The 23856-nt window shown below is 45.7% G+C and overlaps 1 protein-coding gene across 1 annotated transcript in view; it reads left to right on the top strand.

The window, feature by feature from the left end:
• Positions 1 to 319: 319 nt before the first annotated feature.
• Positions 320 to 23856, top strand: part of CAGE1 (cancer antigen 1) — a 498804-nt gene continuing 475267 nt past the window's right edge. The window contains exons 1-2 of the mRNA XM_085606352.1: positions 320 to 364; positions 680 to 1636. Coding sequence (XP_085462478.1) covers positions 320 to 364; positions 680 to 1636 — 1002 coding nt within the window. The remainder of the gene's footprint in view (positions 365 to 679; positions 1637 to 23856) is intronic.

The following is a 23856-nucleotide window of genomic DNA, read 5'->3' as shown; positions in this document are numbered from 1 at the left end:
TAAGGAAAACAGTATTTAAAACAATTTGTTTAAGAATTATTCAGTGTCGCCAGGGAAAGACTGTCTGTAGAACAGAGCTGACTCTATCAGGGGCCACCCTGAAAGGCTGGGGCCCTGGGCCAGACTTTGCCCATGCCTTAAAATGCCTCTGGCTTCCAAGTCACTTCCCGGGAGCAGGGTGGTATGCTCACGTCGTCTCGGGCCTCAGTGCGGACAGTTCAGCTCTGCCCTACCTTGTTGACGCGGCAGGGAGCCTGCTCCAAATCTCTGTTTTGGTCTCTGGATACCCAGGCGCAGCCACAATGGCTGGGGTATTGTAATGGGGTACCAGTTCCCTGTGAATGTCAGGAATATTGCAGCGTCGGTAAGGACGGAGCTCGATTCTGTTCGATTGCTCCTGCAGTCGTCTCTGCCACGGCCCCCCTCTTTCAATGTGAGTAAAGAATACTTCCACCCTCTCTTAATCAAGTTAATTATTGAAACTGGAGCGATATAGCTGTTTATTATTTCAGACTCAGCTGTAAAAGTAGAAAATATATTGAATAATATCAGGTAACAACGTGACTTGAAGCAAACGTGTTGCTGAGAGCTTTGAAATAGGTAGATTTAACTACATTATTTTGGGTCCTTAAATTTATGACTATTAACTGCTTGACTTTTTTTCTTTGTTTCAAAACAGGTTGAAGTGAATTACTCTGAAGCACATGGTAACTTCCCAGATACCCAGCAGCAGAATATGGTTGTCATATCCCACCAGAAAATGCATTCAGACGACAGAGGTAATAAAGGAACTGTGCCAACACGTTCAAACAGCGTCTTAAGTATTCAGGTAGCTAACCTTCAGGATGACATAGAAAAACTAAAAGAAGCAAACCACTGTCTAAGTGCATATGAAACAATTCTTAATATGTACCAAACAAAAAATGCACAGCTTGCCAATGAAAAACTACAGCTGAAGCAAACAACCATGGAGTTGAACGAGACCATTAAGATGTTAGAACAGGACAAGAAAAGGCAGCAAACTCAAATTATGGATCTGCAATACAATAAAATATCACTGATGACCAAAACTGAGTCTGAGGCAACAGGTGATGCTTTGAAAAAAGAACTCGATGAACTGAGGAAAGATTGCAGCCTTTTGCAGGAGAAGCAAAAGGCAGAGGAGGATGAGAGGATTAAAACAATGAATCAGTGCTTAGAAATGAAATATACCATCAGTAAGAAGAAAGAGGAAATTGAAGAACTGCAACATATTAATACAAAGCTGGAAAATGAGATGAAAACTTCTATGATGGAGATACAGCGACTCAGGGAAAAGGAAAAACGTGGGGAAAAGCAGTTACAAGACTTGCAGGAGGAACTGCGGCAAGAGACTGTCAACAGGGTAGCAGAAAAGGAACAGTTTGAGTCCAAGTTTTCTTGCCTTTTGTCCGAAGTGAAGATGTTTAAGGCAAACTTTGAGAATGAGCATGCAGAGACAGAGAACTTGAAGCAGCATATGGACGTAGTAATGAAGGAGAACCTCCTATTGCACCAACAGGCCACAGTAAACAAAGACCTCAGTACCCAAAGGCTGGCTGAGATTGACAGCTGGAAACAGCAGTTTCATAAAGTCATGCAAACAGATGAGGAAAAGGTAAGGAATTTGAACACTATAGCACCAAACTTCGACCTTGCATACATCTTTGCACATTAACTGAAAAAAAGGAAAATATTTAGTGCAGCGTTGGTTGAAATATCATTGTTGGTTAATATGTATGGTTTATTGTTAATAATTGTACTTGGTTATTCATCAATACATTTACTAATCAAGGCATCTGGAATAAAACGACGAGTGAAAGTATTTCCCTCTGGATAATAATAGAGTATGGAAGAAACCAAAAACTGTCCAAAAATATATTTAGTTAATTGTCAGTACTTATAGGTGGGTATTTATTAGTATACATTTTGCGCAATTTACCAAGCAAGACAGCTGGAAGAAATTGTGACTAGGGAAAGCATCTTTCCTCTGGATAATGATGTGGTATTGAAGAAACCTACAAAATATCAATAACATATGTATAGTTCACTGTCAATACCTTGATGTCGCTATTAATCAATGTAACCTATAAACTATTTACTAATCAAGACAGCTGGAAGAAAACTTGATTGATAAAAGTATATTTTCTTTCAACATTAATAGGGCATGGAGGAGAACTATAAAGTCGCTATACAATATGTATAATTCACTATCATTATTTATATGTGTGTATCAGTATAATTTATAAATTATTTACTAATTAAGAGAGATGGAGGAAATGCTTTTTACTCAAAGTATCTTTCCTCCCGATAGTAATAATGGGGTATGGAAGAGGACCATAGCAAACCCCTAACATATGTATAATTCACTATCAATACTTATATGTGAGTATTTACTTAGATAATTTCTAAACTATTTCAATTCAAGACAGCTGGAACAATGCGGGGCCAGTGAAATGGTTTTTCCTCCAAACAATAACAGGACTCAGACGTAGAATACCAACTTTTTGCTATTCACCTGCCTTCCCAGTAGCGTGCCTGGAAAGCTTTTCCAGGTGCAGATTTCCAGGTCGATTCTTGGGAAGGGAAGGTGCTTTGGAGTGGACCCATATAGCTGCTGTTCAAAGTTATCCTAGTGGAGAACTCCTCAGAGAGGAATAGGATCCTATGTGAAATTGTACAATATTATGTTTTTTCTCCAATTGGAAAATATTTTTCTCTGTGGAGAAAGTCTTTCCCCTCTCTTTTGCCAACTTCCCTCAGGGGCAAAAGAGGTCAGGCTGCAGCAATAGTCATGGCTACAGAGCATAAATAAACTGACACAGCAAGGCTAGACTTGAGAAAAAATCATCACGGTCTATTTGGCAGTGCAGTGTGCAATGCTTGACTTGGCTGTCAGATCTTCTGCCTGTTTTTCAGTCATCTCCTGCTATTCTTATTTTCTGCTCTGTTCCCCTGAGTGCAGCCAGGCCTCTTTTACAGGCACAGCCCCCCACCTGTTTGCTGACCATGGGCCCAGCTAACAGTGACATCAGCCTATCATTCATTTTCCAGTGTTCTGCTGCTATGTCTGTGCTCTGCTCTCTGTCATTCTCCTAGCCATACCCTCTCACAACGTGGTCTCGTGGCTTTGTTCACAGTCCCATAACACCAACCTCCTGTTCGATAACAAGATTTATATTTTAGCTAGCGTTTTCCTACTTCATAGTCAACAGTCATAGCAAAGTCTTCATATAGCCCCAAAATTTACATTCATGCTAAAACTGTTACCCTGGGCCAAGATAGTGAACAGGCTTTCATATGTAATTTAGTTATAATTAAAACTATTTCTTGAAAAGATCAAATTTTATATTTAAAAAAAAGCACTCCCCCCCCCCATAGCAGCAAACGTTATGTGCAAAATTATTCTGGAGAAGATAAAATCACTGACAGCTATATCGGAAGTATGCAAATAAACCCACTATTTTTATTCTTGGTAGTAATAGTTACCATGGGCCAACAATATGGTATTTATCTGCTTCCGCACCAGATATGCCCTGATTCAAGAACCCCTTTATAGTATTCGATTCACAGTTCCTCAGCTTCACCGAATTACTTTAGCTAGTCCTTTGATAAATGAGCATATCAGGCCAAATTGTGAGCTAATAGCTGGGGTCGGGACCAATGTATTAAATTAAATACTTTACACAAAATTCGGCCTTCTATCTTATAAAGGAAGTTCCATTTTCCTACTTAGATAGATTCAAAAGGCACACAATAGTGTTGGAGGGACTTTCACTTTAAAAACAGATATCATATGCAAAAAATGCCTTCGACCCATTTCATTATAGAATGCACGTAGCCCATTTGCATGTGAGACAGCTTTGCAAGAGTAATGTTCAATGTGGGATTTATCCTTTGTATTGCCAGTTATCAGTTTCCCCAGGTAAAGATAAGAATTTGCAATCTCAAATTTCTCTTAACCGACTCTCCAAACAAATTTGCTATTCTTTCCACTCTTTCAACATTTTAAAATCAAGATTTTACTTTTAGAAAAACTTATCTTCAAATCTTGTACCGCTGTATATTTCTGAAGTGACATTAGTTTTTTATTCAACCCATTGGAGTTAAATCCATAATTACAATATCGTCTGCGTACATCAGACAAGAAAAGAGACGGCCACCTATCTTTGGCACATCCCTCATCTGAGAAGCAAAGCATTTGGGTATATCTGCAACATACACAGAGAAGAGCACTGGGGTCAGCAAACAGCCTTGCTTCAGGCCATTTTTTGTTGGTATCACGGCAGAGAATCCTTGATCTCCCCTTAGTAGGCACCTGACACCACATATGAGAGTGCAAGGCATTAACAAGTGATAAAAGGGGGGCAGGCACTCCCATTTTTGTAGTTTTTACCAGAGTAATGACCGGTCTACCATATCAAAGGCTATTGAAAAATCTATAAATGCCACATAGACAGTTGACCCTCAAAATAAAGTAAATTTCTCCTCAATCAATTTCAGCATACAGATATAATACAAAGTGCAGTGTTTTTCTAAATCCTGCTTGTTCGATGGGAGACGTTTTCTCCACCATCATCCAATCAGTAAGGTGATCCACAATACTGCAAGCAAGTACTTTCCTTACCGCATCTAGTAAAGCTATTTGCCAGTAGTTACTAGGTAGATGTCTAAGTCCCTTTTTAAAGTGTTGAATTAAAATCCTACCAGGCAAGGAGGAGGGAGTCTTCCCCTGCTGATAGCAGTAAGCAAAAAGGGAAATAGGATATGAAGCCCACAACATAGGCTCTTTTTGTTGTCAAAATCTTTTTATTTAGTTTACAAAAGGGTACAATCTTTGTAGCTCCGCCGAGCTCAAATAACAAAACAAATGCATGCCAAGATCATCAGTTAGCTAGAGATAAAGCACAGTTTGATCACAAGTTCCCCGCATGCCTGAGGGTTTTAACTAGAAGCAGAACGTCCCATCAATACAAAGTCCCTCTTAACACATCACATGTCTCATGTTGCTTCTGCTTCCTGTTTCGGGACATAAACTCTTTTTTAATTAGTGACATGGATATTTCATCAGGACCCATTGCTGCAGAGGCTCTCATTCTCTTAATGAGTCGCAATATCTCACACCTCAAAGGAGCATAGCAAGACTCCTGTGGTCTAGATGTTTCGGATATAGGGGAAGATGACCAAACTGGATTAAAGTTAGCTGAATAGAGTTCTTCAAGATAAGATTTCCAATCTTCTTTTATGGGAATTTGGAGGGATTTTACCCTAGAACCACAACTAGCCAAGATTATTTCCCAATACCGTTTAGCATCATTCCTAGAGGCCGCCTCTTTTAACTGAACCCAATTATAATCTTCCTTTTCTTACCTTAGGAAGCGTTTTTTACTTGATCTTTTCCTCTTTACATGATTAATTAATTTGCTTTGATCAAGACAGAAATTCTGGAATTGAGCCCTCACTAATTAATTTATTTCCCTGTTTCAAAGTATTACTGGATCTGGGTGTGGTCTCCGCCAAGAGGGTAAATGATTGCCTTTACAGGCCGAAACCAATGTATTTATACAACGTCCATGTGATACCAATGGGTCTGGCTGAGAAGGCTGCTGTGCTCCCAATATTGTTTGCTGCTGATCTCCTATAAATATTGTCTGTGTCGCTTTTAATTGTAGAGATGCTTTGGTATTCCAGTATATTCTACCATTTGATTTTTTAAACCCTACAGATGTTTCTTCAAAATTCCACAGGCCTACTTCTGTTAAGGTCACTTCAATTTTACAGGAGATTAGCATATGATCATTATAGGAATTTTCTTGAACTTCCATATGAGAAAACCTATTAAAAGTGTCAGCTGAAACAATTAAATAATCAATAATAGAACCACCAGAAGTCTATTTATGCGTAACGTTTGCTGGGATATCATTTCCCATTTTCCCATTAGCAATTATTAAATCTGTGTTTCTCAAGCCTTCTGATAAAATCCAGCTGCTTTGATCTACCCAACTATTATTTGAAAACAAAGATAGTGGAATTGTTATAGTTTCTTTTTGGGTCTCTTGACTTAAAAGTGGAAATAAAATCAAGTCCTTCAGTAGGTAAGCATGAGAGCAGTCTGGGGGATGCAAGTGTTTACAATGAATAGTGTGCCAATACATTAATGATTCTTCGTAATATCTAACTTGACCACTTGAATTAAACTAGAAACATAGAAAATATCTTTATACAACCACCTAAAGTTAGTTCTCAACCATACGGCTATGCCTCCTTTTGCATGTTGTCTATTCACTGGGAGTGCAGGGCGGCTAAACACAGTATATTCTTCAATCTAAGATTCTTGAATGCATACTATATCAGCATTCAGTTCTTTCAGACCTGCCACTTTATTTTTATCAGTGTGTAAGCCGACTGCATTCCAAGAGATTAATTTAAGATCCTTTTTAGGAACAATTCTTAAACCTCAGCCCGTAGAGCTATTAGAATTGAGAGCCCCTCCACCCAGCTCCATTTCCGATCTTCCTCATCTATAGTCAGTGTTTGTTCTCTCTCTCTGCGAACAGAGATACGCTCCTACCTCCTTTTCCAGAAGAGACCCGCATTATCATTTCACTCTCCGAATGAGGGATTTCTATGCGAGGGTGGCCAGAATGGCAGTTGACCTGGGCTTCAAGACAATTAGAATTATGTGTAAACTTTTTAAAAAGCTCTTTCCTACTTTGGAACAAGAACATCAATACAACAACATCGCAATTTATCACTGCTCAACATTATTAGGTTGGAAATCCCCTTGGAACAGAATTTCACTCTAGTCCCTCCGTCACTACTGTGATCTAAAACTTGAACCAAAGCAAGGTCACTACTCTGCACCATTTGAAGGTCGGGGATATGTGAAAAACAACCCAGTAGGAGTGACCTATTCAGATACAACTCCTGATCAAAAATTTAGAAAAATTGTAAGGACAAAGGCACCAACATCAGATGACTAGCCGAAAAATTCCATCTCTTCCTTTTCGCCTCTCCCTTTCATGCTTTAGGGTGGACTCAATCAAGTATAGGTCGTTCAATATAGAGTCAGAGTGTCAACATAGTGAACAATTTCAGATAACCGATCAATTTCTCTCAGATTTTGCTAACAGAGCAAAGCCTTACCTGCTCTCTCAAAACAAATCCTGACTCGTGGACAGAGCGCTTTTCCCAGGGTGTGCAACTGCTCTGCCCCAGAAGCAGAAATAAACATGTGGGCCTCATTTATGAAAAGTGACGCATCACTGCGTGAAAACAGTGATGCGTCACTTTTCACTGCGCCCTCCCTGCGACTCCAATGATGCGTCATATTTACAGTATGACGCATCATGTTGCAAGGAGTCACAGATACGTCAGTATTTCTGACGTATCTGTAGGGGCAAAAGTGACGCATTGCTGGAGTGTGTCACAAAAGTGACGCAACTCCAGCAATGTGTCCTTTCACATGGGGCAAGCCCCATGTGAAAGGGCCTGCGTCAGTCTTATGCCTGCTGTGAGGCAGGCGCAAGATATTGACGCATTTGCACCCTAGAAGTGGCGCAGTGAAATCTCGTAGATTTCACTGCGTCACTTCTACGATGCTTACTTACGTGGGAACGCCCACCCTGCATACATTATACCTGACGCAGGTATAATGTAGCGCAGGGGTTTACAAAGTGACGCATCTAGGTAGATGCGTCACTTTGTAAATATGGTACATCATGGCGCATGTTTTACGCCACTGGTGCGTCACAAAAAGTGACGCACCGGTGGCGCAAAAGTGACGCAGGGGCTCATAAATGAGCCCCGTAGGTGGACTAGTCACCATCAACAATAATGAATATAGCCCTCTGCTGTTTTCACTATTGCACTACTCTGCACCTGTGCCCTGTTCTGCTATAGAGTTATCACTAGGGCAGATATTGCGCAGAGTGGCTGGCAGGGTGTGGAAGGTAGCAGTCGGGGTGCTGTAGTTGTCTTATCCTCTATACCACTGCTGTCCCCAATGCGATTACTGGCCCTCCTCCCATCTTTCGCGAGACTACTCTGACTGTGTAAAGGGAGGAGGAGCATCAGGCGTATGCAGGCGGGCATGTGGATACAATATCCTAGGAAGCTAACTGGGCAGAGTTTGGTGTACTGGGCCCCCACCTCCACATTTACTTTGGCCTTCTTGCCGGGTTTTATTTCAACCACTTTCTCACCTTTATCACTTATCAACCGCCTTTCACATGGCGCTGTTCTTCCACTCCTCTATTCCCCTTCTGCAGCACTGTCACTCCTACCCAATCTGCTTCCACTTTTCAACTACTTCCATGTCCTCAGAACACACTCAGAGGTCTCTAAAACACACAGGTCAGGTTATTAAGTACTAAGGTATACTGAGACCATTGAAGCTAAGGAGGGCTGAAAGGGTGGGGTTTGGGGAGAGGGGGCAGAGCAGGAGCTCTCCGGGCCGACCGGAAGCTGCGACAAGACCTGGTTGCACCGCTTCCGCGAGGAGCCCGGGCTCACTCTCAGCGGGCAAGTGGGCAGTAGCCACTACCACTGCGCTCTGGCCTTACCTTTCCTCCCGCTCTGCTCTGCTAGGTCCTCCTGTCCTTGTGACCGATGGCCGAGCCGAAGCTGGTATCTTCCCTTCATCGGCCTGGTATGTTGCATCGTAGCCTGTCACAGCCTGTGCACCTCCTCGCAGCGCTGCTCAGAGGCTCAGCTCGATTTTGACGTCCAATGTCACATCCTCTACTCTGTAACTCAATAACAAATGAATACCATGTCACACACCATCCATCTTCTCTGATCTGCCTCTCATAGAGCTCTTTTGGTGGCTACAATACCACAGTGTCCTCATGGGCCAGCTCACTGAACCGCTGTCTTAAGCTTTCAGGTAAGACTATTCACAAGCCTCTCAGTATTACGCCTTTTTGAGTAACGGCTAACTCGTCCTGCACATTTTTTAACTTTTCAAATTCATTATCATCGACAAGAGGCCAGGTACATCTCCATGATTGCGTAGCAATAAGTTCTTTAACAATGATCATCACTTTATCAGCAGTGGTGGCAGCAATGATTTGTTCCACTGATAAAGCCGCTGGTGTGCTGGGCCGCACGATAGAGTTGAGATATGCGTCAGCTGTCTTGGATCTCGAACAGTGATGATGTAGCGGTACTTGTGAAAAGTAATCTCCTGGGTTTTAATCCTTCCTCGGTTTGTGCGCAATCTCACAGTCTTACAATTGCAGTCTTAACCCCTACCTCTCAATGTTAGGGGGCATCTTAGCCTTCCGGTTCCCAAAAATTTTGAGTAATGCCTGGTGAACTGTGAAGTCAGTGAATCGCTTTACGTAGAAGAATACATTAAAATGTTTGTAGTCCCACACCACAGCGAGACTCTCCTTCTCCACTGACAGTAGGCACATTCTGTTTCAAACAGTCTCCGACTGGCATAGACTACAATGAGTCTCTGAGCATTTGGATGCCCATTGTATTGAGCAAGGATTGCCCCTAGCCCTACTGGACTTGAATCAACCGTTATTTCAGTGTGTAACTTGGGGTTGAAGTAGGCCATTTCAGTTGCATTTTCAATCGAATGCTTAATATCTTTGAAAATCCTGTTACTTTCTGGAGACCATTGAAACGGCTGCTCCTCATCGGGCATCGCTGCAGTGCCTGATAGGCCCCTCGGTGGGGGCTCTCTAGAGTTCTTTTAATCTTAGCTGTATTGATGAATGCAGGTGAGGAGGTGTATAAGTGTAGGGTGGTGTGCAGGTGATTATAGTAGCCTAAAGGGTACTAGGGAGACTTTTATTAATAAAGTGGTCCCCTTGACAAAGTAAAAACAAGGGAGCTGTCACTGGTGATGATGTACCTAGACAGCTTCAACAAGGGAGATGCGTGATCAACATGTTTCATGCCTCAATGCCTGGAGGGTCAATGGCATTTAATCAGGACCTGGTATGTATACCTACCCTACAACTGATTGGAAACCAGGGTAGTGCAGTGAGGGTATCAAATTATAATCAGTTCTACTGCACCTGCTGAGGTGCAGGACAATCCAGATCCTACCTCTTGAGAAGAAAAACAGGAAGACAGCCTTAAGCGTGTGACGCCATAGAGATTCAGTTGACAGGTACTCAACTCTTGATGTGCAAGGTGACATCTGAACATACATTTAAGGCAAGTTGTTGCCCGTTGGCACAGCATATGCCATTGGTTACAGGTACCCCTCTTATACAATGTGTACAGTCAAAAAAACATATAGCACGCACACACACAAATCTGTTCATCAGTGATTGAACACACATGAAGGGAAGTAATATAAAAACATCAGCAGTGGAGTTGGGCAACCATGCCACTAGTTCCACCAATGTGATATCTCATAAAGAGTATTTTACTCAATATGTATGCATAGTACTGGGTAATGATAAGGGTAAATTGTTTACTTACTGTTAGAGTCGGGGATCTCTGGTTGGCGCAAGGTTGCCCTTGTGTCAAGCAGGAACCCTCTCCTCTAACATTGTTGGCAGCGGTTGGGATTTCGGATTTGCACTTGTAATTTGCATACAGTGAATTATTAATCACCAGATAGTGAGAGCAGACCAAATAACGCAGCCACAGGTTTGTAATTGTTGAACTTTGTTGAGACATCTGCCATTACTGCAACCATGCCTGGCTCGCACTCCGCTGGAAGAGCACTCTCTGTGATTTCTGGAATAGATGAGGTGGATTGGGAGAGACTGGAAGGCTACACGATGGAGCAATTGAAAGGCTACAGTGTACAATTCAGAGTCCCCCATGCTGGATGCAAGAGGAAGACCCAGTACACCAAGGCGTTGAGAGCCTGGAAGGAGTCACGAGACCTACGGAATGCGGGGGACATCGTTCCACCCGACAACCTTGAGGAACCCAGCAGAGTCCGGTCGCCAGAGGAGCTGGCAGACAGGGCAGCAGACAGGGCGCATGCAATGGAGATGGCAAAGTTGGCAGGACAAATGGAAATGGAAAAGCAGAAGTTGGCCCTGGAGGCACAACAACGCCAAATGGATCATGATATCAGATTGAAGGAGTTGGAGCTGAAGGCGAAAAGTTTGGACACCGCTCCTTCTGGTGGCAGCACTCCACCGGCGCAGGTAGAGTCCAAGGTGTACATCCCCAAAGATGTAGTTAAGGAGTATTTCAGAAAGGATGACATAGGGCAGTGGTTTAGGGCCTACGAGGTGGCCATGTCCTCACACCGGGTCCCTGAGAAAGACTGGGGAGCGGGGTTGTGGGGAAGGTTCCTTGCTGAAGGGCGGGACACACTGTTAGATTTACCCTTAGAAGTCCAGACCTCATACCCCCATATGAAGGAAGCTTTAATGAGCAGGTATGGGTTAACTCCTGAGCTATATCGACAGAGGTTCAGGGAGACCAAGAAGATCCCTGAGAGTACGTATGTGGAATATGTGACCTTTTTCTGCAGAGCGCTGGATGGTTGGGTGAAGGGTAGCAAAGTGAATGATTATCAAGGGCTGCTTGATTTAATTGCATGGGAGCACTTGTCCAGTCAATGTTTTCCTGAGCTACGCCAGCACCTGATAGATAGCAAGCTGTCCAACCCGAGGAAGCTTGCTGAGGAGGCGGACCGCTGGCTCAGCACCAGGGTCCACAAGGGTCAAGTGGGAGACTCCGCCAAAGGTGGGCAGGGTCCCCAGCAGAAGAGTGGGGGGGACAAGGGTAAACAGAAGGGGTTCCAAAAAGGCCCCCAAAGTAATTCCCAAGGGAACCAGCAGAAGGGTTCTCAGCCTCCCCCAACCCCGCAGCAGAACGGGGCCCCGACAGGTAGACCTGTTCCAAAGGGGCCCTTCAATTGTTATAAGTGTGGCGATCCGGGCCACATTGCCTCTGATCCTAAGTGTCGCCTGTTTGGTAAGACCGCACCCACTGGTGCTCCACCCCGGCAAGTAGCTAGTGTTAACTTTGGGGAGGAAGTAGCAGTCCAGGAGGGTGGGGGTCCCGGGCAGATGACCCTAGTCTCGCTAGGAGACAGTGAGATGGTCCCTGTAACCTACCTGCCCTCTAACACTAAGAAATATGGGCAGGTGGTGACCATCAATGGAAAGAAGGTGGAGGCTCTTAGAGATACAGGAGCCAGCGTGACCTCGGTGAGGCAACACCTGGTGTCTCAAGAGCAGATTGTACCCAATGCCTACTGTAGGGTTGTCAATGCTGACAACGTAGAGAGTCGTTGTCCAATGGCTCAAGTTCCCTTTGAGTGGGGGGAGGTCTCTGGTACTCTACAAGTCGCTGTGAGAACTGACATGCCTGTAGATTGTCTGCTAGGGAACGACCTGGAGAGTTCCCCTTGGGAAAAGGTGGAGAAGACCACGCATCTGAGGATGGTGGGTCTACCCGACTGGGCGTGCGTGACCACCCGGTCCATGGCAGCCAGTAGGGGTGTTGAGAGGGTCCTGGAGCCTGAGGGAGAGGTCCAGGAACCAGCCTTAGGGAGAAGGCGCAGGAGGCGCGGGAAACCGGCCCCCGAAGTTCCCACGGCCCAGGAGGAAGTAGACCCTGAGGGGGATGCTCTGGAGCCTACCGGGGAACAGATTGCCGAACTGGGAGATCTGCCTGAGCTGACCCATTGGCAGCAAGAAGGAGGTCCCTCCAGGGAGGAATTCTGCAAGGAGCAGAAAGAATGCCCTTCTCTCGTAGGTATGCGGCAACAGGCTGCAGACCAGGCCAATGGTGTTCAGGCCAAAACACACTACGTGTACTGGGAGAGTGACCTCCTGTATTCCGAGCCTAAGGCTGCTGAACCTGGGTCAGCCCGTGTGCTGGTGGTACCCCAGAAGTTCAGAACCTTCCTACTGGGGCTGGCTCACGATGTGCCGTTAGCAGGACATTTGGGGATGGACAAGACCTATGACAGGCTTGTCACCCACTTCTACTGGCCCCAAATGCATAGGAATTCCGATTCCTACTGCAGAACCTGTCAGACTTGCCAGGCAAGTGGTAAGAGCGGAGGGAAGCACAAGGCTCCTCTGCAACCTTTCCCTGTGGTCGGTACGCCATTCCAACGAGTGGGTATTGACATTGTGGGGCCTCTGGACCCCAAGACAGCCCTGGGCAACAGGTTCATCCTGGTCTTGGTGGACCATGCCACCCGGTACCCTGAAGCCATCCCTCTGAGGACAGTGACGGCCCCCGTGGTGGGACGGGCACTGATGGGAATTTTCTCCCGAGTGGGATTCCCTCTAGAGGTGGTGAGCGACAGGGGGACCAATTTCATATCCACATATATGAAATCCCTGTGGAAGGAGTGTGGGGTAACGTACAAGTTCACCACTCCTTACCATCCCCAAGGAAATGGGTTGGTTGAGAGATTCAACCGAACCCTCAAAGGCATGATCATGGGCCTGGACGGTCCGATGAGGCGTAAGTGGGACGTCCTCTTGCCATGCCTGCTCTTCGCTTACCGAGAGGTGCCACAGAAGTCTCTAGGATTCAGCCCCTTTGAGCTTCTGTATGGTCACCCGGTAAGAGGACCTCTGAGTTTGGTAAAGGAAGGCTGGGAGCAATCTCCCAGGAAACCTCCCCAGAATGTATATAGTTACATGCTGGCCTTCCGAAACCAGACTCGGCGTTTCAGGCAACTTGCTGAGGCAAATCTGGAAGCCAGCCAGGAGGAGATGAAGCGGTGGTACGACCGGAATGCCACTCTGGTAGAGCTTCAACCTGGACAAAAGGTGTGGGTCTTGGCCCCAGTGGAGCCGTGTGCACTTCAGGATAAGTGGACAGGTCCATTTGAGGTTGTGGAGCGCAAAAGTCCTATCACCTACTTGGTGGACATGCAGACTCCCAGGAACCCTTTAAGGGTCCTACATGTTAACCGCCTTAAGCCCCACTTAGAGAGGACCGAAGTGGGCATGCTGCTGGCCACTGATGATGGAATGGAAGAGGAGACCGAGCCTCTTCCTGACCTCTTAGTGGCCTCGGAGAAAGATGGGTCAGTGGATGGAGTTAACCTCTCACCCACCCTGACGCCCGAACAACAGGAAGATTGCCGCCACTTGCTGGGACAATTTTCCGACCGATTCTCCCTGGTTCCTGGTGTCACAGATTGGTGCGTCCATGATGTGGACACAGGAGACAGCTTACCTGTGAAGCACAAGGCTTACAGGGTAACTGACAGGGTCAGAGCTTGCATTAAGGAGGAGGTCTCCAAAATGCTTGCGCTAGGGGTGGTTGAGTCCTCCAGCAGTCCTTGGTCCAGCCCCGTGGTCTTGGTCCCCAAAGCTGCTGCGCCGGGAGCCACACCTGAACTCCGGTTCTGTGTGGACTACAGAGGACTCAATTCAGTCACGAAGACTGACGCGCACCCCATCCCCAGAGCTGATGAGCTCATTGATCGGCTGGGGGCTGCCCGGTTCCTCAGTACGTTTGATTTAACGTCTGGGTACTGGCAGATCGCCTTGACCGATGGGGCCAAAGAGAGGTCAGCATTCTCTACACCAGATGGGCACTTCCAGTTCCGAGTCATGCCATGTGGGATGAAGAATGCCCCTGCCACCTTTCAGAGGTTGGTCAACCAGGTACTGGTTGGGCTGAATGCGTTCAGTGCCGCCTACCTGGATGACATCGCAGTGTTCAGTGCCACCTGGCCGGAACACCTGCGCCACCTCTGGGAAGTGTTGATGGCGCTGCGCCGAGCAGGCCTCACGATCAAGGCAAGCAAGTGCCAGATCGGGCAGGGTTCCGTGGTGTACTTGGGACACCAAGTGGGGAGTGGCAAGGTGGCACCCTTGCAACCCAAAATTGAGACCATCCTGGCTTGGGAACCCCCCAAGACGCAGACCGCAGTGAGGGCCTTCCTGGGGCTCACTGGGTACTACAGGAGGTTTGTCAAGGGCTATGGAACGATCGTTGCCCCCTTGACAGAGCTGACTTCGAAGAAGCAGCCCAGGAACGTGGTTTGGACTGACACCTGTCAAAAAGCTTTCGACACCCTGAAGACTGCCATGTGCACGGCGCCCGTGCTCTTGGCCCCTGACTTCTCCAAGGAATTCCTAGTCCAGACAGACGCTTCAGAGCATGGTGTGGGGGCTGTTCTCTCACAGATGACTGAGGAGGGCTGGGACCAACCCGTAGCCTTCATCAGTAGGAGGTTACTTCCACGGGAAAGTAGGTGGAGTGCAATTGAGCGAGAAGCATTTGCTGTGGTCTGGGCGCTGAAGAAGCTAAGACCCTACTTGTTCGGGTCTCACTTCCGGGTTCAGACGGACCACAGGCCCCTCAGATGGTTGATGCAAATGAGGGGTGAAAACCCGAAGCTGTTGAGGTGGTCCATCTCCCTACAGGGTATGGACTTTACGGTGGAACACCGTCCTGGTACAGATCACGCCAACGCTGACGGTCTGTCCAGGTATTTCCGCCTTAGTGACGAGGAACCCCCTGGGCAAGGGTAGTTCTCCCCACATTTCAGCTGGAGGGGACACGTGTTAGACCTGGCACCTTGGCGTGAGTTTCCCTTCCACTTTTTGATGGTGTGCCTCGACTGTTTTGCTGGTGTTGTCCGCTCAGGGCACTGCGCCACGGCTAATCCGTGCCGCAGTGCAAGTGCTCCCTAAGTAAAGTGTACCTGTAATTGATGTCCATGATTGGTTTATTGGATTCACTGTCAGTCCCCAGTAAAGTGCACCAGGGGTGCCAGGGCTTGTGAATGCCAATGCTGCTGGTGGGCTTGCAGCGCTGGTTGCGCCACCCACGGAAGCGGCCTTGTAAAGTGTGTCTAGGGTCTGCCACCGCAGACCCTGTGCGCGGTCCGGGACCGTCGCGCTGACTGCGCAAGTGCCCCCACTTGCCAGTCCCTAAACCTTCCCTTACCTACATATTAGCCACCCCTCTGGTAGGCCCGAGGGCAGGGTGCATTGTAGGCATAAGGTAGGACATACCCTGATGTGTGTGGCATGTCTTAGTAGTGAATTACAGCCCTTGTCGTTTTTCACTATTGAAGGCTACCTGCTCTCCATAGGCCAGAATGGGCTGCTGGGATCCCGCCAACGCTGTGACCCCAGTGGACTCAGAGAGCATGGTAGAGTGTCAAGTTTGGTATGCCTGAACTCAGAATAATAAAATACTTCTTGTAGTCAAGTTTATTTTAATATCCTGGGTTTGTAAATACTACTTTTAGAAAGTTAGTATTTACTGACCTGACCATCTCAGTCCGCCTCTGCTGTGTGTATGTGTTCTGCCTGGCAACAGTAAGGAGCAGGGTGGGGGAATCCCCAGAGACAGGTTGGCTGCCAGGTGGTGGGTAGAGAGATTACACCTGGATGGGTGGGAGGAGTACACCTTGACTCTTGAATAGACCTGTGCTCTGCCACCACAAAGCCGGCGCCACCCCCTGTGGGGCGGCTGATGTCTCTGCCCTGCTGCTGAAAGGAAAGAGCAGAGTCACAATAACAAAGTGCTCCAGAACTGGACTGAGCCAGGCCTAGGCCCCCTGGCGCTAAAGAACAAAAGAATCATGGTATAAAAATAGGAGCCTGGCTCCTAAGAAATCAGAATCCTGTTTACCACAAAGAACCTCTGCCCGACTAGAAGGAGAAGAAGACGCCGGAGGAGCTGGCCTGCTGCTTGCCTTGCTGAGAGAGGAGAGGAAGAGACTTACTGAAAAGACTTTGCTACTTTGTGCTTGAACATTCTCCAAGGGCTTGATCTGAGCTTGCCCCCTGAACTGAACCCCAGGAACAGTGGGTTCTCTGTGCTTCTTGCTCATCCTCCAATTCGAGCCGTGTGGGCATCCCGCTGGAAAAGAGACTGCGCCCCTCATCGCCCCTCCTAGGGCCGTGACACTCAGAAGCTCGCCTGCCTCCAACCCGTGAGAGCCCCGCTCCGTCCCGAGCCGCTCTCTGTCCCCGGGCCAGGCCGCCTGCATCCCTGTCACCGCCTGCTACTGGAGCGCGCTGAACGCGCTATCACCCCTCCTGCCGGAAGCCGTCCGACGACTGTGATCCCCGCCGGGTCATCCAGCTGCACTGACTGTGCCCTGTGACCCCGCTTCGCTATCCTCGGACATCTCAGGCCGCGCCGCCTCCGCTGTGGAGACCCTCCTGCACCGCCGTGCTAAAGGGTCGCTGGCCGCGCCTGCCTACGTGCCCACACCTGCTGATTGAGGACCCAAGAACACTTCCCAAGCTGAGAGTCGCACCGACCTGTGCCGACTCTCCACATCACGAAAGAAGTTCCAGTATCGGGCTCGGGGCCCGCAACGCCTTATTTCCCCGTTCGCAGGAACCGATCTCTGTGAGTACTGGAACTACAAGCAAAGAGACTACGAACTATCCATTTGGAAACCTACAAACCCAGAACATTTGCCTACTGCATAACCTGGTGGCCTAGCGAAAACGTTATTGGTCTTGTGATAAGTCTGTTGAGATATATATACCTTATTTTTACATAAAGAATCGTATTTTTATATATATCCAAGTCTGGTGTCCGTTTCTGGGGGGATTAATGTATTTACTGTGTGTACAATTGTGAGTGCTTAACCAACAACGCCTGAGGAATCGCCTTGGCTGCTCACGCCACGCACCTAGAGGGTGAGCAAGGGTCATTCGCGAGGGGTTATCCTGCGCCCTGACGTGGAGGAGAGGGTTCCTGCTTGACACAAGGGCAACCTTGCGCCAACCAGAGATCCCCGACTCTAACACTTACCCTATAGTAAAGGGAGCACTGCCCCTTAGGTAGGGCAGAGGGCCATGCCTAGCTGTGGGGAAAACTGGTGAAAAGAAGCAACTGCCAGTAAGTAGGACTAAAATTTGATGCAAAGTCATAGAGCATGACTATTACTAATTCCTGTGCCCAAGTATGTACCATAGGTTCAACACCCCATCGCTTTATAAATCATGTAGTCACTCTTCAATCTCACACACCTTAGGTTAAGTATTTTTGCTAAGTGTGGTATAACTGTTGCCTATACCAAACCTTTAGGTTATCTTCATGTTTGCAAAGATCTATGTGCTTGTAATTATCCCTAGGTTTGACTAAAAGACCTCATGTTTTTTTCCACATATTTGTACAAGCCTTGCTTCTCTGATGACCTTTTTTCAGTTGCTGTGAATTATTCACATGCTTGATAATTATCCATGTGCCTGTACTTAGGGACTTTCCATTCAGGTACTTTCCAGAGTGATTCACCTGCCACCAATACAGGGACTTTCACGTCAGCTACTTTCCAGAGTGAATCAGGTGCCACCAATCATGCACATGTTGGTAATTATCCAAGTGCCTGCATCCAGGGACTTTCCAGAACCATTGAACAATAAATAAACATGTGCCCTTTTAGAAAGAACTGCCCACCTATAAATTCTCGGTCAAACCCCAGTCGGGCCCTTGGCTTTATTTCCTGAAAAGAGAATCCTTCTCTTCCCTCCTACTCTTGTACTCTCTTCTCCCTGATACAAGATTCCTTGCCTGGCCCTGTGACATCTGCATTCCCCTTGGTGAAATGCCGAGCATGGTTCAGGCTCTGCGTCAAGAAAACAAAACTCTCAGGGATGAACTGGTGTGAAATTGCCCACATCATTCGCCCTGGTTAGATTCAGAGGTCACTCACAAGGATAAACAACCTATCATTCAACACATGTGTTTCGGGAGCATGGAATCTATAGCAATACAGTCATCAGGGAATAAAGGAAAGTACCCGGTTAACATTACTGTGCACACACCTACCCCCATTCCAATTGCTTCTTCAGAACGCTTTTTTGGAGATAGTGCCAAATTTGACGCATTCTGGAGCAAGTGTCAACTACAATTGCTATGTAAACCTAGAGCCTTCCCCTCTGATACTGCTCAAATTGCATTTATCATCTCTTACCTAGGTGGTAATTGCGCAAACTGGGCAATACCGCTTATCAAGAATAACAACCCATTATTGCATGACTATACTAAGTTTTGCGATGCAATGCAACATTTATTTGCCTAGCACACTTTTATTCAGACTACTATTAATGAGCTTCTAAACTTATGGCAAGGAAAGACTTACTTACTTACTTATATCACAACCTTTCATAAATTAGTTACTGAGACACAATAGCCTGAAGAAAAACGAACTTCACTTTTCTATAGGGGACTTAAGGAGGAACTAAAAGACTCTTTGGCTCACATTGCTGACCCTCCTAACAATTGGTTTGAATTTATTGATCTAGTAGCCAGGTTAGATAATTTTAAGGGTGACCAAACCAGAAGTGAGCCAAGACTCTTGGTGGTTCGCTCTGAGCGAAGGGAGACTGGCGTTAAAACTCGTGACTCAGTAGAATCCATGCAGATTGGGGGAACAAGAGTACCATTATCTAACAGCGGAAAGGAACAGCATAGAAAACTAGATTTATGCTTCTATTGTAGCAAAGCAGAACACTTCACCCACGATTGTGACGCCAAACCAAAAGAGGCTAAAAAAAAGATAGCGGTTGTCACAGAAAATGATCAGAAAAACTAGCATGTTCGACCTTACAATACATGGCTCATACCACAGGTAAAATTCCACGTTGTCTAAATATTGCAGTCACCATTATATTTTACCCACGATAAGGTAAGGTTCTGCCTAAACTCCAGTATTATGGAGCTAACAGGAATTTCTTGGATTTAACCATGGCCAGTTCTTGAAATATCCCTTGAGTTAAAAGACACAAACCAGAAGTAGTAAGGGCAGTTGATGGCACTGAAATGTCATCAGGATTGATTACCTATCAAGCTGTTCCCATAACACTGGTTTGTGAAAATGGGCACACTGAAACATTGTCTTTTGAGCTGATTGATACACCCACATTTGGAGCCATTGTTGGGATACCCTGGCTACAACTCCATAACCCCCTCATCGACTGGTCGTTATGATGGGTAACCCTGGGATCATGATACTGTTGTTCCAATTGTTATAACAGCACAATATCTAACCACACCCCAAACATGCACAGTTGTTGCTCTGGACCCCCAAGCTCTCTTCCAAAAGAATACTTGGATTTTCTTGATGTGTTTGATGAAAAGAAGGTTACTCAACTACCCATTGATAGGCAGTTTGACTGTCAAATTGATCTAATCCCAGGGGCTATTTTACCATGTAGTCGCATTTATGTCCTATCAGAAAACAAGACTAATCATCTAAACGAATATCTGGATGAATTGTTAGCCTTAGGCTTCATTCGACATTCCACCTCTCTTGTTTCCTCTCCCTTCTTCTTTGTCCCAAAGAAGAATGGTGATATATGCAGCTGCCTAGACTATAGGGAGCTCAATAAGGTAACAGTGAAAAACAGATATTCCTTGCTGTTAATCCCTGTTCTCTTGCATCAGGTGCAAAAATCTACTGTATATACAAACCTGGACCTGCAATGGGGCCTATCACCTTATTAGAGTAAAAGGAGGTGACAAGTGGAAGTTCGTTTTCTGAAGTAAGTTCGGATTCTTTGAATATACGGTCATGCCATTCGGCCTTTGTAATGCCTGCAGCATTACAGTTATTTATAAACAATGTTGTGCGTGGCTTTCTTGATGTCTTTGTCATAGTATATATCGATGACATCCTAATTTACTCTCGAAACATGACAAAGCATGTTACCCATGTGCGATCAGTGTTACGACTGAGAGACCACAATTAATTTGAGAAATTGGAAAAATACACCTTTCGTACTCAGTCAGTGGAATTCCTGGGATATATGTTATCACCAGAAGGAATCACTATGACAACAGGAAAGTTCAGGTGATCTTAGAATGGCCAGCACCTACCTCAATTAAAGTACAACGTATCTTGGGGTATGCTAACTTTTATAGGAGATTTATCACTCATTTCTCAGACATTATTAGCTCCATCACCAAACTGCTAAGAAAAAGGTCGCTGTTGTGTGGTCTAAAGAAGCCAATGATGCATTTTGTTTGTTAAAGCACAGGTTCACCTCGGCTCCAATTCTATGACACCCTTATCTAACACAACCTCACTTTGTCGAGGCAAAAACCTCGCAGGTGGCAGTGGGAGGCATTGTCGCCCAATGATATCACACCACAGGACAGATTTATCCCATCGCATATTTCTCCAAGAAACTGCTGTCTGCTGAGCAAAATTATGCTATAGCAGAAAGGGACTTGCTCGCCATAAAACTGTTTCCAAGAGTTGCATCACTACTGGGTGCAGTACATACTGTCACAGTTTACACAGACCATGAAAATGTACAATTCTTTTGTTGATCCCTAAAAGCCTTAACAACCACACAGATTAGATGGCTCTTGTTCTTTAGTGAGTATTATTTTGTAATTACATAAAATCCAGGAACAAAACATTGTGTTGGGGTCATGATCTGTCTGAATTAACACATACCCGACCACAAAACATACTAGGTGCTGAACAGGTGATAGGTACTTGTACTAAACAACAGTTTTTGGATAAGGTTAATAAAGGTGTGCAACAGATTAATTTAGATGAATGGTTAAAAGAGGATGATAATCAGATGAAAGATGAACTCCCCTATCACAGTAACAATTTGTATGTTCCCACTGAAGAACTTAGACATGAGATTTTAAATTGGTGCCATGATAAACCACTTGCTGGGCATCCGGGAATTCAAAACAACTATTGCTAATTGTAAAAGATGGTTTTGGTGACCCAATCTATCCATGGATGTGCTCAGTTATGTGCAAGCCTGTCCGGTATGGTATGCGCCCCGAACAGTGGGTTTGTTGCACCCTATTCCAGTGCCTCCATACCCCTGGCATACCATCAGTTTTGACTTTGTGACTGATTTACCAAATTCTAATGGTTATACCACTATATGGGTCGTAGTAGATTTATTCTAAAAAATGGTGCATTTAATACCATTAAAATTTATCCCTACCGCCAAGAAACTTGCAGTCCTATTCACCCATCACATTTTATACTTACATGGCCTCCCTTCCATCACTATTTCAGATACAAACCTGTTGCAGGGATTCTGCTCATGCACAGAACTATTCGCAGGAAACCAGGACCTCAGTGAATTGTGGTGTACCAAAAACTCACCTCTGTACCCAGAACCCCTATCCGACCAGCATCAGTGTCCCATTCGTTATCCGTATTAGCTCGGAGGTCCCAATGTATAGACAACCCAGAACAAGCGACTTAGAGTATTCTCAGGAATGGTGGGAATCAGAAATACCTATTCGCTATTATTCATATATCAATCCACAACAAAGTAATCAGAGACACGTTAAAGTTTAAAAGGTTTATTTTATAAACTACGTGTCCTAAGATGCAGTACTTTGGCTAATATAAGCAGACAAATGATTATAATTAAAACCATCAGCATAGTTACAATACCATAGAAAATGAAAGGAGAAATCATAATATAAATTACAGTGGAATACAGCCACCTTCCTTTCGCTAGTAAACTAATATTATTAGACTAGTAGAAGGTCTCTAGGCTTCAATGGGGAGCCCCATACCGTAAAGATCAGCTTTATGTGGATCACATCACAGGATCAGCTTTGCTCTGCGCCTGGAAACGTTCTTCTCCAGAATGTGTTTCAAACGCATGCAAACTGTAATATTAAAGGCTCTCGACATTCAGGTATTTGCAGCTGTGTGCATATTATGACTAGAAAGTGGGCCGATCAACCTGGATTCAAAAACATACATTGTCTAGCGGCTCAGAGCGTTTTGCACATTATGTTCAGACCAAGGTCGCAGCGTACGTATAGGGAGGTGAACAACAGACAGTTCTCATGTGAAGAAAAGGCAAGCAAGCAGTTCTCAAATAATAACATGTCTCTGCAGTGTGGTGTGCAAAAGCAGCAAAAGTGACAAGATGGCTTTCTAAAAGCTAACGCGCTTATGCTAACATAGCAATGTATGTATCTAAATCGCTACCTTCACTACACCCCCCCTTGATCTGACTACTAACAAATAGGGATACAAAAAGGAACGCAGAGTTAAAGTTCGACAGAGCAGAACCAAGTGCATGTATTGGAAATCCAAAAAGAGCAGTGAAAGTTCGAAAAAAACGTAAAAAAAACCAAAATGAAGGGAAAGAAAAGAAAAATGGTAAGTCCATACATCATGGAAAGGCTCAACAAGCCCAGATGTTGGAATACACCAAAAAATGTTTGGTTTGCGCTAGGGAAACTGGACCATAATTAAGTTAATCCATAAACGTGTAAGCATAGTATGTAGCAACAGCTTCCAAAAGGAAGTCATTGGAACGAGTTGCAAAAGATTCCACCATCCAATTTAGCAAGGTAAACGAACATACATGTTCTTCGACCACTGGAGCCTCTAGCACGTTCAGAGGACAACCGGCGTGTTCTTCTAAATAACTTTGTGCCAAGAAGTCATACGCTGCCGTTCTGATGTCCCAATTACCAAGGACTCCATGTGCCGCTCCACAGGCCATAATCCTAACACCAGAACAGTCCAACTCATGAGCCACTAATGGACTCGTTAGTCGATCACAATCCGGGGCAGGAGACACTGAGTTTGACAAGCACAAATCCAGAGCCCATTCGAAAGTACAATCTAGGCAATGAAAAACAGGTTGTACGCATGTAAAGTAGGCAAACCGGAAGGATAATCCATACGCTATGCTTAGGGTTCCCAGTGGTAAAGTTCCATACTATTCAAGCATCCGGTTACGAAGATGGAGCAGCCGGGACAGGCTGTTGCGTGACACACAGTGTGCAGCCATTGCGCAGTACGCAGATCAACAGCAGTACGCCAGCCACGAGGGCGAGAATAAATGGGAGTCCTCCAAAGACGCTGGAAAAAATAGAATGAAAAAAGGCCGGTTTCACACCAAAAATAGTTTGAAAGGAGGTCACGAGGCCGGAGCCCACACT

This window comes from Triturus cristatus, chromosome 5_2 (assembly GCF_964204655.1).
Source record: "Triturus cristatus chromosome 5_2, aTriCri1.1, whole genome shotgun sequence".
Lineage (NCBI taxonomy): Eukaryota > Metazoa > Chordata > Amphibia > Caudata > Salamandridae > Triturus > Triturus cristatus.
The sequence above is the reverse complement of the archived record's forward strand: the minus strand, read 5'-3'. Positions and strand labels throughout refer to the sequence as shown.